We start from the raw sequence: 13,725 nt of genomic DNA, 5'->3' as shown, positions 1-13,725 counted from the left end.
CCTTTGAGGCACATTATTATAATTCATTTACTTTTGGCTACATAAAAATTGAGTTGAGTGTACTAATACTTGTGATAGAAAAGTATCTCAAATTTACCTTTATCGTTAAATAAATCACAGCACACATATAAAATGGAAATATTATGTAATCATAAAATCATACTTTGAAAGGATATTTGAGATTAAATTTTAAAAAGCCAGAATCATCGAGCCAATAATGAACATAAAGTATTAACACAAGGCTAGGCATAAAGTAAATATTTAACAAAAGATGCTAAGATAAGTACCATCAGTATACTTTTATAAAAACTGCATACAGTAGTTCTCCCCCTTATCCACAGTTTTTTTTTCCTGTGGTTTCAGTTACTTGTGTTCAAATACAGTCTAAATAGAGATCACCTTCCTTCAGACAGTACATAAGGGAGCCTAATGCTACATCACAGTGACTGATTCATTTACTTCTCTCTTCACCTGATTATGTAGGTATTTTACCATCTCACATCATCACAAAAAAGGTGAGTAAAGAGTTAAGATATTTTTAGAGAGCATATTCACAAAACTTTTTTTATAATATATTGGTAAAATTGTTCTATTAGTTACTATTGTTAATCTCTTATTGTGCCTACTTTATAAATTAAGCTTTACCACAGGAATGCATATATGTATACAGAAAAACATAGTATATATAGGGTTCAGTACTATCTGTGGTTTCAGGTATCTGTTGGGAATCCTAGAACATGTAACTGTGGATAAAGGGAGAATTAATATATTTAATCCCACGTTAAGAAAAAAAAATTTATGAGAAAGAAAAAAGTTGGAAAACTACGAACTGCTTAGGTTGGCTCTGTGTAAAGTCCAAATGATTTTAACTCTCCTCTGTATCTTTTATTCAATGTCCCTGTTTTTCTGCTTGACAATGACTATGCATTATTTTTGTAAGATCTACCCAAACCAGTATTTTCAATCTATGCCTCTGTTTTAGGTTTTAATCCACTCTATATGATAATCAGCCAAAATATCCTTTAAGATAAGGATCAGTACACAATTCTACTTGAACAGAGTTACCATAAAACACTTACTTTCTGAACTTTAGGAAGCATCATCATATTAGGAGCTAGAAATTCTAAAAGGCTGAACTCAAATCCCACAGAAGCATTAAATTTCCTTAATCATTTATAAACTTATGCTGTGGCATTTTTTTATAATGAGAAAACAATACAAGGCCAAGACTAATAATATACACATCCTTCTTACAGGTCAAATTTTAGTATATCTGGCTTTTTGTTATATCATGATTCATGAACATGAGCTATCATGTAATATGCCTACAACAATAAATTATATCTAATTTGAACCAATTACAGAAAGGTGTACTAACAGGGTTTTCTTACTTTTATTTTAAAATGTTCTCATTGGTCGTAATGACCAGAGCACAGTTCTTACTTTATGTAAAAATCAAGATATGGCTAACCAGAAAATAAACAATAGCCTAGGCAGCCAATAAGGCAGTGATTGTGCTCTTTACTCTACTAGCTAAGAAGACTTTGATAGAATAATTTTATACTTACTCTCTACTACTCCTGGAATTGCTCTATAATGCTGAAACTGGTAAAAGGATTTTTCCAACATGTACTCAGGATTAATTTCTTCTACACGTAGTAAATTCAAAACCATGTTGTAGGTCAAATGAAAAGCACTATTTAGAGGATCAGCTGAGCCCTAAGAGGAAAAAAAAAAGTCAATGTTGGGATTTTTCAAATATGATTTACATAGATACTTAAAAAACTGCTTAATAATTTAATCCATTTAAGGAATATTATAGAAATGCATTAAGTTCTTTCCTTTAAATGACCAATACAAAGTGATAAACAGTTGATCTTTGGGAAATTGTAATGGGGAAAAAAAATCCACTAAGTACGAATAGTACTAGTTAAAATACTGTTTACCAACTATGTTTAGCTCTCTGCCTTCTAGGCACTTGATAAGATTACACTTTCTCACCCGTGGTGGGTGGGGCAAACAAACTGTTAATGATGGGTCACTTTCTGGCCAAGTATTTAATTGTTGGTGTGAAAAGCAGTCTTTTTCCCTCTGGCATAGTGACTGTTAATGTTCAAGGTGTGGTTCCTCCATCATCTTGCATCCCTAAACAATGATAAGCAGAACCTTCTTTATAAATCTGCCCTGAACAAGAGAAATAAACCTTTAAATAAGTTAAATTTAGGGATTTTTACTGTACACAACCTAGCTTGTGCTGACAGACTGTACTAAATTCACCTCAGAATGATATCCAAATAAAAATTAGCACCTTAAAACTCAGCTGTCTGGAGTGATATGAAAAGTTAAGTGTTCCTCTTCCCCAACTTACAGACCATTCTTTATCTACATTTTCATAATTCTTCTTTCTCTTAACTGTGACTGTTACCAAAGAAGGGCAAGACTAAGGGCTAGGCAGAATAAAATATTTATCTACACAGAGTGACCTTAACTCACGAAAAGTTTCTACCAAAAATACTTCTTTGAGATCTAAAATTTTCTTTCAGCAATGTTTCTTCAGAAATATTTTTTTAGGGACGCCTGGGTGGCTCAGTGGTTGAGCGTCTGCCTTCAGCTCAGGGCGTGATCCCAGGGACCTGGGGTCGAGTCCCACATCGCACTCCCTGCACGGAGCCTGCTTCTCCCTCTGCCAATGCCTCTTCCTCTCTGTGTCTCTCACGAATAAATAAATAAAATCTTGAAAAAAAAAATTTTTTTTTCAAGATTTTAGAGAGAGAGAGAAAGAGACAGAGATAGAGAATGTACGAGCAGAGAGAGGGAGAAGCAGGCTCAAAACGTGGGCCTCAATCCCAGGATTCTGGGATCATGACCTGAGCAGAAGGCAGACACTTAACCAACTGAGCCATTCCCACCCAGGTGCCCCCAGAAATATATTTTTAAATGTAAATACTTAAGAATGAAAATGGTTTTGTAGTTACACATAGTGAGAAAGGACTTCAATTACCACTCTGACCTCAAACTTTCTGATCAATTAATGTTCTTCTTTCCAGCATATCTCTTAACTCAGGCAAAAGACGCTACAGGCAAAGCATCCCCTGGTGGAAACTGAAACCACCTCCTCAAGGACTTCCTTGAGCCAGAAAGACTCTGCCCAGGACTAAGCCCAAGAAGATGAACAACTTGATCTGTAACCACCCCCTCCCCACCCACCGCATGTACCCAGGGAACTTTGTCCCACATTTTCCTTATATAAACTTGTGAAGTACTTTCGGCACTTTGGAGACAGTCTTTGAAATGCTGGTCCACTGTCTTCCTGGTACTGGCTTGCCTGAAATAAACTGCCTTTTTGTTTCACTACCACTTGTTTCTCTTTAAATTTTGCCTGAGGTGAGTAGCTAAACCTGCTCTGTTTGGGACCCCTGGACCCAGGTGCTTTTGCACCTCTACACCCCAGGTACAATAGGAGAATAATCAAATTCTGGGGAGATGTATACTGAAATATTTAGAAGTGAAATGTCACATAGCATGCTATGTATTTCTAAATGGCATAGTAAAACACATGAATACTTTAGGGTAGTCAAGGGCTCTTAAATTGAGGTCCACAAACCAACGTTATAGCATAATTTTATATGTATGCATATAGGATTTTATGAGAAGCAGAGTTTTCACCACAGCCTTAAATGAAAAGTATTCCTAACTCCTGAAATATTAAGAGCCATTCGCCCTAGGGGCATAGTTAATAAGTCCCTAAAACCTTGATGTTTATGGACTTTCCTTGAAACTAAGGCCAAGGGACACCTGGGTGGCTCAGTGGTTGAGAGTCCGCCTTTGGCTCAGGTTGTGATCCCGGGATCCTGGGACTTGTCCCACATCAGGCTTCCTGCAGGAAGCCTGCTTCTCCCTCGGCCTATGTCTCTGCCTCTCTGTGTCTCTCATGAATAAATAAATACAATCTTAAAAAAAAAGAAAGAAAAAAAATAGGACCAAAGGGAGATGTGAAGTTAATACAAAAACCAAATTCTTGGAGGAGAGAGGAATTTAAAGACAATTTTAGCTATTTTACCATTTTGCAAACAGACACGGCCCTTACTTTTCTATTTTTTTTTTAAGAGTTTATTTATTTATTCATGAGAGACACAGAATGAGCTAGAGAGGCAGAGACACAGGCAGAGGGAGAAGCAGACTCCATGCAGGGAGCCTGATGTGGGACTCGATCCTGGATCTCCAGGATCATGCCCTGGGCTGAAGGCAGGTGCTAAACCCGTTGAGCCACTCAGGGATCCCAGCCCTTACTTTTCTGTTATTTTTTTTCTATCTCCTCTCACAAATTTTGGGCTTCAATATTACCAATGTTTATTTCTAAGTGCAAGCTCTGCTTCTGTGTGTTTTTTTTTTAAGATTTTATTTATTTATTCATGAAAGACACAAAGAGAAGGACATAGGCAGAGGGAGATGCAGGCTCCTCACAGGGAGCCCAATGTGGGACTCCATCCTGGAACTCCAGGATCACGCCCTGAGCCGAAGGCAGACACTCAACAGCTGAGTCACCCAGGCATCCCATACTTCTGTATTCTCAATTGCTGTAGAATACACCTACCAGAATTCTCAGTTACCTGAAACTCAAGTTGGTATTGTGACATTTTATCTAAGTGACCCCAAGATAGTCTACAAGTTAATCTGCTGTATAGGTATAATTATTAAAAGCATCCTCTTCCACTCCTACAGTAATGGAATTTGGCTGATAAATAATATGGTTACACTACCTAAAATGAAATTTATCTCTCTTGCTTTTTCCCATTACTGAGTGTCAGTCACTCTTACAAAGACTGTTAGTAAGATTACTGATTTTGTCACAAGCTAGACCCCAAAATCTGATCTTTACTGCTTATGTGATTATACTCACTGACCTTTGTTCCACATTCTTCCTTAAGCCCTTCCTTCTAGCTGATCTCTTAACTGAGGCAAAAGATTCCCAAGTCATTAAACATCCCATGAGGAAACAGAAACTACCCTTCAAGCAGTAACAACTGCCTTGATGAGGAGCTCAAGACTACCCAGACCAGCTTGAATTCAATCCCAGATTCTCATCTGCACATATGAACCAAAGAATGACTGACAGTTACCTTAGCTCATTATAATACTAAAATCCCCACCTAAGAAAGAACGATGACAAGGCTCAATATTCCTCCTAACACTAAATAAAGGGAATCCATTCACCATTGCTCAGGGAATCACAACTCGGGAAGTTACTTCCTGTGACCTCCTTATTTGTTGTGAATAAAATCCTTTGTGTGGCAACTCCACCTGGAGTAATTTCTGTGACTCTGCGAGGAGTGAACTCAGGATAGTTCAATTATAATTTGATTAATGGTTAATGAAATTAACATTTAAATTCCAATTTCGAAGGTCTTTCTTCTACTTTATCCCCTTTAAAAATTTCAATCAATCCATGGTTGCAGATTATTTCCTCTTATGTATCTTAGATTAGTTCTTTTGTTTCTTTACCTCTGCTATCTCCCTACTTCAAAGTTTCATCAAATCTGATTTAGAGAGATCACTACAACTATCATCGTAACTACTCTGGTTTCTATTTCCCTTCCAATTTAATCAACATGCTGCCAGACAACCCAAAATATAATTTTACTGTAATAATACTCTATTCATCAATAATGACTACCTAAGGACCCTTGTAAATACTGAAATTTAGGTCATACCAAACTGTTAAAGAAATTATTAAAATATTTTAAGTGCATGATTAAATGATTTACATGCACAAATATATAAGTGTGTGTGCATGCTCAGATATGAGAAATGTTAAAAAAATAATCTTTAGTCAACAAGCAATAAACACATGTATTCTGCTATCTTTGTAAGACTATTTAACCTAACAGGATAAATGATAGATGTGACAGATCCAAATTTTACAAATGTATATAAAGCATACTAATTAGTTTTACATACAATAACGTGGAATAATCTACACATTTTAGTTCTTGAGAAAATAAATGCTCTATTAAAGTCCTATTAAGAGCAAATCTCACTCACTGTTGCTTAAAAGAAAACAGACCTGACGTTTTAATGATGTATATATTACGTTGTTTTGGCTATTAGTTTATATATCGTATTAAGGTCAAAAGAACAAAGTGCTGTCACGCCAAATTCAGTTTGAGTCAGTAAATAAAAATCTATTTGCGTGAGATACTGAGAAGCAACAGCACATGGTGTTTAGAAGCATGCACTGACACCAAACTGCCTGACTTTAAAATCAGAATTTGCCATTTAACAACAATATGACATCTGAAAAATTATTTAGCCCCTGTATGTTTTATTCATTTATAGAACTGGGATGGTAATAGCAATCGTTTCAAAGCCCAAGACAAGTTGAATATTCATTTAACTGTTAATTGTTATTTTTCTGAATAAGTTGCCCACAAATTCTTTAATGATAATAAAATCACCTGAAAAAAAAATCCTAGAGGACAAAAAAAATAGTAGAACAGTTAGTCTCAATAAATGTGTCCAGAAATCAAGAAACGGAGATACACACATATTTGTTTATATAACTGCAGCATCATAAGAAAGCAGATACTGTATCCTTTTGACAACTCAAACTATATAGCATTCAAAGTGAAAGGTACCACTTTACACTCACTAGGATGATCACTGTAAGTTAAAAGGACAGATAATAGGTGTTAGCTAGAATGCAGGGATATGAGAACCCTTCTATATTGCTGATGAGAAAATAAAATGGTATAGCTGCTGAGGAAAACAGTCTGGTGGGTCCTCAAAAGGTTAAATATGGAATTATGTATGACCTAGCAATTTTACTCACAGGTAATATACCCAAAAGAAATAAAAGCATGTTTACATAAAACTTGTAAAGAACAATCATAGCAGCCAAATCAACGTAAATATACATCCACTGATAGATGGATAAATAGGTTGTAATATAGCCAAAAAGAGCAATATTCATCAAAAAAAGGAGTGAAGTCCTGATACATATTACAAATACAGATAAACCTTGAAAATATTATGCTAAAGAAACCAGATACAAAAGATCACATATTATCTGAATTTATTTATTTTTAAAGACTTTATTTATTTATTCATGAGAGACAGAAAGAGAAAGAGAGAGGCAGAGACATAGGCAGAGGTAGAAGCAGGCTTCCAGTGGGGAGCCTGATAGGAGACTTGATCCCAGAACTCCGGGATCACGCCCTGAGCTGAAGGCAGACACTCAACCACTGAGCCACCCAGGAGTCCCATATCTGACTAAATTTATATGAAATGCCTAGAACAGGCAACTCTATAGAGACAAAGAGTAGATTAGTGGTTTGCCTAGGGCTTAGGGGAAAGGGAAGAGGTAGGAGGGAAATAGGGAATGATTATTAATGACAATAAAGTTTCTTTTTGGGCTGATAAAAATGTTCCAAAATTTATTGTTAAGATGATAGCAAAACTCTGTGAATACATTAAAAACCATGAAAATGGGTGAACTGTATGCAATATGAATTGTATCTCAATAAAGCTGTTTTTAAAAGTTCATTTAAGAAATGATGGAGAAATTAGAATCCTTGCACACTGACAGAAGGCAAAACGGTATAGCCACTGTGGAAAACAGTAAAAATATTCAATAAAAATTTAAGAAAAAAGAACTACATATGGTCTGGCAATTCTACTCTATTTATCCAAAAGAATCAAAATCAAGACAATGAACAGATGTTCAGAGAATGAGGAGGGGTGTAATGGGGTACTAATCAAAGGTCATAAAGTTTTGATCAAACAAAATAAAAAAGCTCTAGAGATGCTGTATGACCCTGTAGCAATAGACAATAACATTATTTTATAAGTAAATAGAATGAAAAATCTGTACTAAAGAAACCAGATGCTGTTATTAAAATATTACCTCCTACTATTGACAACCTGATTCAACTTTTTCTATTCAGAGCACAAAGAAAGAAAAATAGTGTTTATTATATCTGGCACAATTTGAAGACTAAAAATACAAATTTTCAATCTTGTGTTATTTTCTTTATATGAAGAATTAAAGTTACATGTACACTTAAAAATAGGTTTCTAGGGTGCCTGGGTGGCTCAGTTGATTAACCTTCTGCCTTTGGCTCAGGTCATGATCCCAGGGTTCTAGGATCAAGCCCCATGTCTGGCTCCCTGCTCAGCAAGGAATCTGCTTAGTCTGCTTTTCCTTCTGCCCCTCCTCCCACTCATGCTCACTTGAGCCATCTAGTAAATAAATAAAATCTTTTTTAAAAAATAGGTTTCCAAGTGTTAATCTTTAAAAGTGAAAATAAGATACCATACGATCACTATGAATATATACAGACAAGCTTTGTCTTCACTCACATAAAACATGTATTTTAAAAAACATACACTTTTATTTTTGCTTTAGTATACCAGATGTCCCACAACCATATCTCAAATTCTCCTTGCTGTTCACAAGTCTTTGAAATTGAAAAGAGTCTGTTTCAGAGAGATACTGACCTATGTAGGACTTAACATGTTTTGGAGCTTTAGTTAATGATGTGGCAGTTAATTTTAAAGTTTTAATTGCTAAGTTTCTCATCTTACTAAGAGTTTTTCTAGGAATTTAGTAACTCCTTAATGCTTGGAGAAGGAGAAGAAGAGCAACCAGGCCAAACCTCCCTGAGAAGCTCTCCAAAACAAAACTCTTAAAATAATCCAAAAGATAAATATTAAATAAAATAAACAAGCTAATTTAAAATAAAGCTTAAATACTTGAATTCATTTATGGAGATAATTATGAACCACTAAGAGGCAGTATTAGAATGGTAGATTGTAGATTTAATTAAGATATCTGGATATAGGATCCCTGGGTGGATCATTGGTTTTAGCACCTGCCTTCAGCCCAGGGTGTGATCCTGGAGTCCCGGATCGAGTCCCACGTCAGGATCCCTGCATGGAGTCTGCTTCTCCCTCTGCCTATGTCTCTGCCTCTCTGCCTCTCTCTCTCTCTCTCTCTCTCTCTCTCTGTCTCTCATAAACAAATAAAATCTTTTTTAAAAAATTAATAAATAAAATAAAAATAAAAAAAATAAAAAGATATCTAGACTTGCAAAGTTAAGAGAAGGTAACTGCCCAAAACACTGATATCATGTGCCCTACTTCCTGTTCTGATAGGTGAAGAGCAATTTGTTCAGTAGAGAAGGCAGTTATAGAGACTGTCTTAAATTTGGAGGGTAAAGAAAACATTTTTGCCTTCTGTGGGGATCTTTACAAGCCTTCCATTGCATGAGTTACTCTTTACTTATTAGAACAGAAAGTAGGGTATAATCGGCACTTTGCTCAGTTATCCTCTTCTACCTTTTAAGCCTAGATAGTTTACTAAATTAATTCATCTACTTAGAAAGGTATCTGAATCGACATAACTAATTTCAAAGTGGCTCCCGAAGTATGTTTCTTAAATTGCTGGTGAGAGCACAGCATCTTAACTTGGTTACCTTAAGTAGCTGTTTTCCAATTGTTGGGCTCATCTTTTCATCCACCATAAGAATTACAATTCCTCTATCATCCATTCCCCTCCTTCCAGCCCGACCAGACATCTGAATGTATTCACCAGAGGAAATCTGTGTGAACATAATTCAAAATCCAGAGTTTAGGAGACAACCTAGTGAAAAAAGTATTCTTAAATTTTCATCACAAAATATAAAAGCACAAGTTATATATTCCACAAAAGGAAACATGATTAAAAATATCAACTTTTGGAGCTAAATTTTAGCTCCAAAATGATGGAAAACACTAAAGTCTAAGAAATCAAAGAAGGACTCAAAGTCTACTAAATATCAATTCTGACTTGATCATAATAGATTTCTTAATTTGCAAAAAGAGATTAATATAAAACAAACATTTATTTTTAAAGTATCTGAGAGCAACAAAGGCACCAGGAAAAACAAAAAAAAAAAACTAATCCTAAGAAAGATTTGAAAAGAACATTTCAAAAAGGCAATGCAAAAGAATCTCAGCAGCGCCCAAGGGCATCATTACAGTATAGCACACTATGATTTTTAGGTTTAATAATATGATACTGAATTATCAAGAAAAGATTGCTTTCTTAAGTTCAATTACCCACTATGCTCTGCAGTCTTACCATAGGGTCCTTAGGATGCCAAGAAGCATGTAAAGTCACAAATGACTTATTTACTTATTTTCTTATGGCATCAATTTTCTTTGGAGAATTAAGTAATTTTAAACAGATTATAAAGATATTTTAAACTTACATTATTTTAAATATAAACATGAAACTGTTAGCTGCATTATGAACAGGAATCATATACTACATGAATTAAATTACTAAAAGTTCAATTTTAAAAAGTTACAGGTTATAGAAAATTTTTGAAGACTATGTAAAAGTTTCTAAAGAGAAATGGCACCTGATCATTACTATTTCTCTTTTGTATAGCATCTAATACATTTTAAAATAAAACAAACCAAGAAAAAAATGCTTTGTCTTTACGATCTACCATGAACACTTTTCAGTATTTCTATGATTAGTAATTACTGGCAGAAACTTCTCTAAGTAGAAAAGAATCACCACTTTCAAGGATTACGTTAACTGCAGTAGCTGACTACTTAAGTTTCTCCCAATGCCAGTTTATCTGAGTCTTTGGCTTGTTCTGGATACTCAGACTAGAAATTTATCTGCTTTTCACCCCTGTGAAGCTCCACTGTCTACCTAGTTAATACCCATGTGCTGCTGTTTCTGTTTTAGGACTGCCTTCTCTAATGAAGCCTTCCATTACCCCTTATATACAAGAGATTTCTTTTCTCTTGCTCTAGTCTGTATATACTTCTCAGAATCCATAACACAACATTTTATTGCACATCTGCCAACTTTCACCTGCTTTGTTTAACTTTTGAAGTTTTAATTTAGTAACTGTTTCCTGAACGGGTTGGCTCTGGATTAAGAATTTACTTTCTACCCAAATTCACTGTTTTACCCATTGTTCCAACTTTTTCTCCTTCCTTCTTAGAAAGGATATTATGTGTGAACCTGTTAAAACTTCTATTTTAGGGCAGTCCCGGTGGCGCAGCGGTTTAGTGCCGCCTACAGCCCAGGGCGTGATCCTGGAGACCCTGGATCGAGTCCCAAGTCAGGCTCTCTGCATGGAGCCTGCTTCTCCCTCTGCCTGTGTCTCTAACTCCCTCTCTCTCTCTGTCTCTATGAATAAATAAAATCTTTGAAGAAGAAGAAAAAAAAAAAAAAACTTCTATTTTAAACCTGAAAGATAAAATAGGGAGCTGCAACTGAAGCCAATATAGATTTGGTGCCTTATACTCTCAATCTTTAAGAAATGAACATTCCAGATATATTTAAAATGCTTTAAAGCACTCATAAATCATCTGCACACTTATCTCTCATCATGAAACTCTTTCACCAAGGGGGATTTCATTTCTATGTTGGGTTTTTTGTTTTTGTTTTTGGCTAACAGATAGAAACGAAGGATCTGAAGTCTAACCTTGACAAACTTGTTTACGGGTTCAGGTATAAGTTCTTCAGTATTTAGAACTGAAAGTCTCAAAGATTACATAAGCCCAAATCACCTTAGGTAAAACAAGTAAAGATAAAAACTATTCCAATATATTAATTATTTTACTTACCCATCTGAAATCTTTCCCATCAAATTTCCGGGCATTTGTAAATAAAACAGTTCTAGCTGGCATATTAATTCCCATAGCAAAAGTCTCTGTGGCAAATAAGGCCTAAAAAATTGAATAATTATATAATTAAACATGTATTTTATAGAGCTGAGAAACTAGTTTTATAATTTTCAAGTATAAACAAAAATTAATTTTCAAAATTAATGAGACTGTAACAATAAGACAATATGCTAGTCTTAGCATGTTGTCTTATTAAAATACTAAAAAAAGTAAGTCAGTCGGAGAAGGACAAACATTATATGTTCTCATTCATGTGGGGAATATAAATAATAGTGAAAGGGAATATAAGGGAAGGGAGAAGAAATGTGTGGGAAATATCAGAAAGGGAGACAGAACGTAAAGACTGCTAACTCTGGGAAACGAACCAGGGGTGGTAGAAGGGGAGGAGGGCGGGGGGTGGGAGTGAATGGGTGACGGGCACTGGGGGTTATTCTGTATGTTGGTAAATTGAACACCAATAAAAAATAAATTAAAAAAAATAAAATACTAAAAAATATTTCAGTATTTTATATGTAAAATTACTAAATAATACCTAATGTCCCTTGTGTTCCAGAAAATTTCTAATTCAGGAAAAAAAGTCTTTCTTAAATTCCAGTGGTAGTAACTTGAAGAGGATACTACTACTGGTCTAATGTACAAAGCACAAGACTATAGATTACTTTTCGAAACACAAAGTCACATTTCCTGGCTTTCTGACTAATGGTACAATTTTGGAGTCACCCTTAGAATCTCTCTGAGGGGAGAACAGAATCAGTGACTAAGTACACTTTTAAGACTTTACTAATAAGAACACACAAAAAACTGTGTAGCTTAAGCACACAAAAGTGTGTATTTATATACAAGTAAAGTTACTGAAGTACTTTTAATCTAAATTTTCATGAACAGGGAAGGAGATAAAAACATCTTACTGCATCAACTCAACAGAATGCTATTCACCTATTAAAAAAATGAAAAGATACACATATGACAAACTGGATAATAACATGGGGAGTATAATTTTTTGTTTAAAAACAAGTATTATCTGTATGTTTCCTAGTGGATATTCCTGGGAAGTAAAGGGGAATGATGGTGTTTCATTTTTTAATTTATTTACAATTCCTCTGTTTGACTTTCACCACCACCGAGTATCACTTATAGTTTAAAGAAAAGATTCTTTAAAATGAGCCTCAACAATAATCTAACGAAGGAACATCAACAGGGCTTTATCAGGATGTAGGTGGAAACAGTGACCAATTCATTTTTTTTTTTAAAGATTTTATTTATTTATTCATGAGAGACAGAGAAAGAGGTGCAGAGACACAGGCAGAGGGAGAAGCAGGCTCCATGCAAGGAGCCTGATGTGATCCCCCCCACCCCCGGCTTTTAAAAATCAAGTTCATTATCTAAGTCATTCCACAGGACCTTATTTAAAACACATATACACAGGGATCCCTGGGTGGCTCAGAGGCTTGGCACCTGCCTTTGGCCCAGGGCGTGATCGTGGAGTCCAGGGATGGAGTCCTGCATCAGGCTCCTGGCATGGAGCCTGCTTCTTCCTCTGCCTGTGTCTCTGCCTCTCTCTCTCTCTCTCTCTCTGTGTCTATCATGAATAAATAAATAAAAATCTAAAAAACAAAAACAAAAACAAAAACCACACACACACACACACACACACTGCTGCCTATAAACAGTGTTCTCAATTTTCAAACTGTTTAGACACATATCTAGCTCAGCTGACAGAGCATGCACCTCTTAATCTCAGGGTTTTATGTTCATCCCCCATGTTGGGGGTAGAGACTACTTAAAAAAACAACAGTAACAATAGTTTTCAAACTATTCATACAACAGAATTCTAAGGCATAATAAAAGTAAAATCTTACCTTTATCAATCCTTCAGAAAATAGAATTTCTATAGTTTCTTTCAAAATAGGAAGTAGACCACCATGGTGAATACCAATCCCTCGCTTCAAAAGAGGAAGTACATGTTCAACCTGTGATTGGAATAATGTTTATTTCTCAAGGATGTACAAAAAGGGAAATAAAAAATGTTAAACT

General features: G+C 35.3%; 1 protein-coding gene across 2 annotated transcripts in view; it reads right to left on the bottom strand.

The window, feature by feature from the left end:
- The window catches only part of MTREX (Mtr4 exosome RNA helicase), a 102,607-nt gene that overhangs the window by 57,176 nt on the left and 31,706 nt on the right, over positions 1-13,725 (bottom strand). For both annotated transcript variants that reach the window (XM_025448004.3, XM_049102613.1), the window contains 4 exons: positions 13,551-13,661; positions 11,632-11,733; positions 9,474-9,599; positions 1,569-1,719 (listed from right to left, as the gene is read on the bottom strand). In XM_025448004.3, coding sequence (XP_025303789.1) covers positions 1,569-1,719; positions 9,474-9,599; positions 11,632-11,733; positions 13,551-13,661 — 490 coding nt within the window. The remainder of the gene's footprint in view (positions 1-1,568; positions 1,720-9,473; positions 9,600-11,631; positions 11,734-13,550; positions 13,662-13,725) is intronic.

The sequence above is a fragment of the Canis lupus genome, chromosome 2, assembly GCF_003254725.2.
Source record: "Canis lupus dingo isolate Sandy chromosome 2, ASM325472v2, whole genome shotgun sequence".
NCBI classification, from domain to species: Eukaryota; Metazoa; Chordata; class Mammalia; order Carnivora; family Canidae; genus Canis; species Canis lupus.
This window is presented reverse-complemented; position numbering and strand designations above follow the sequence as displayed.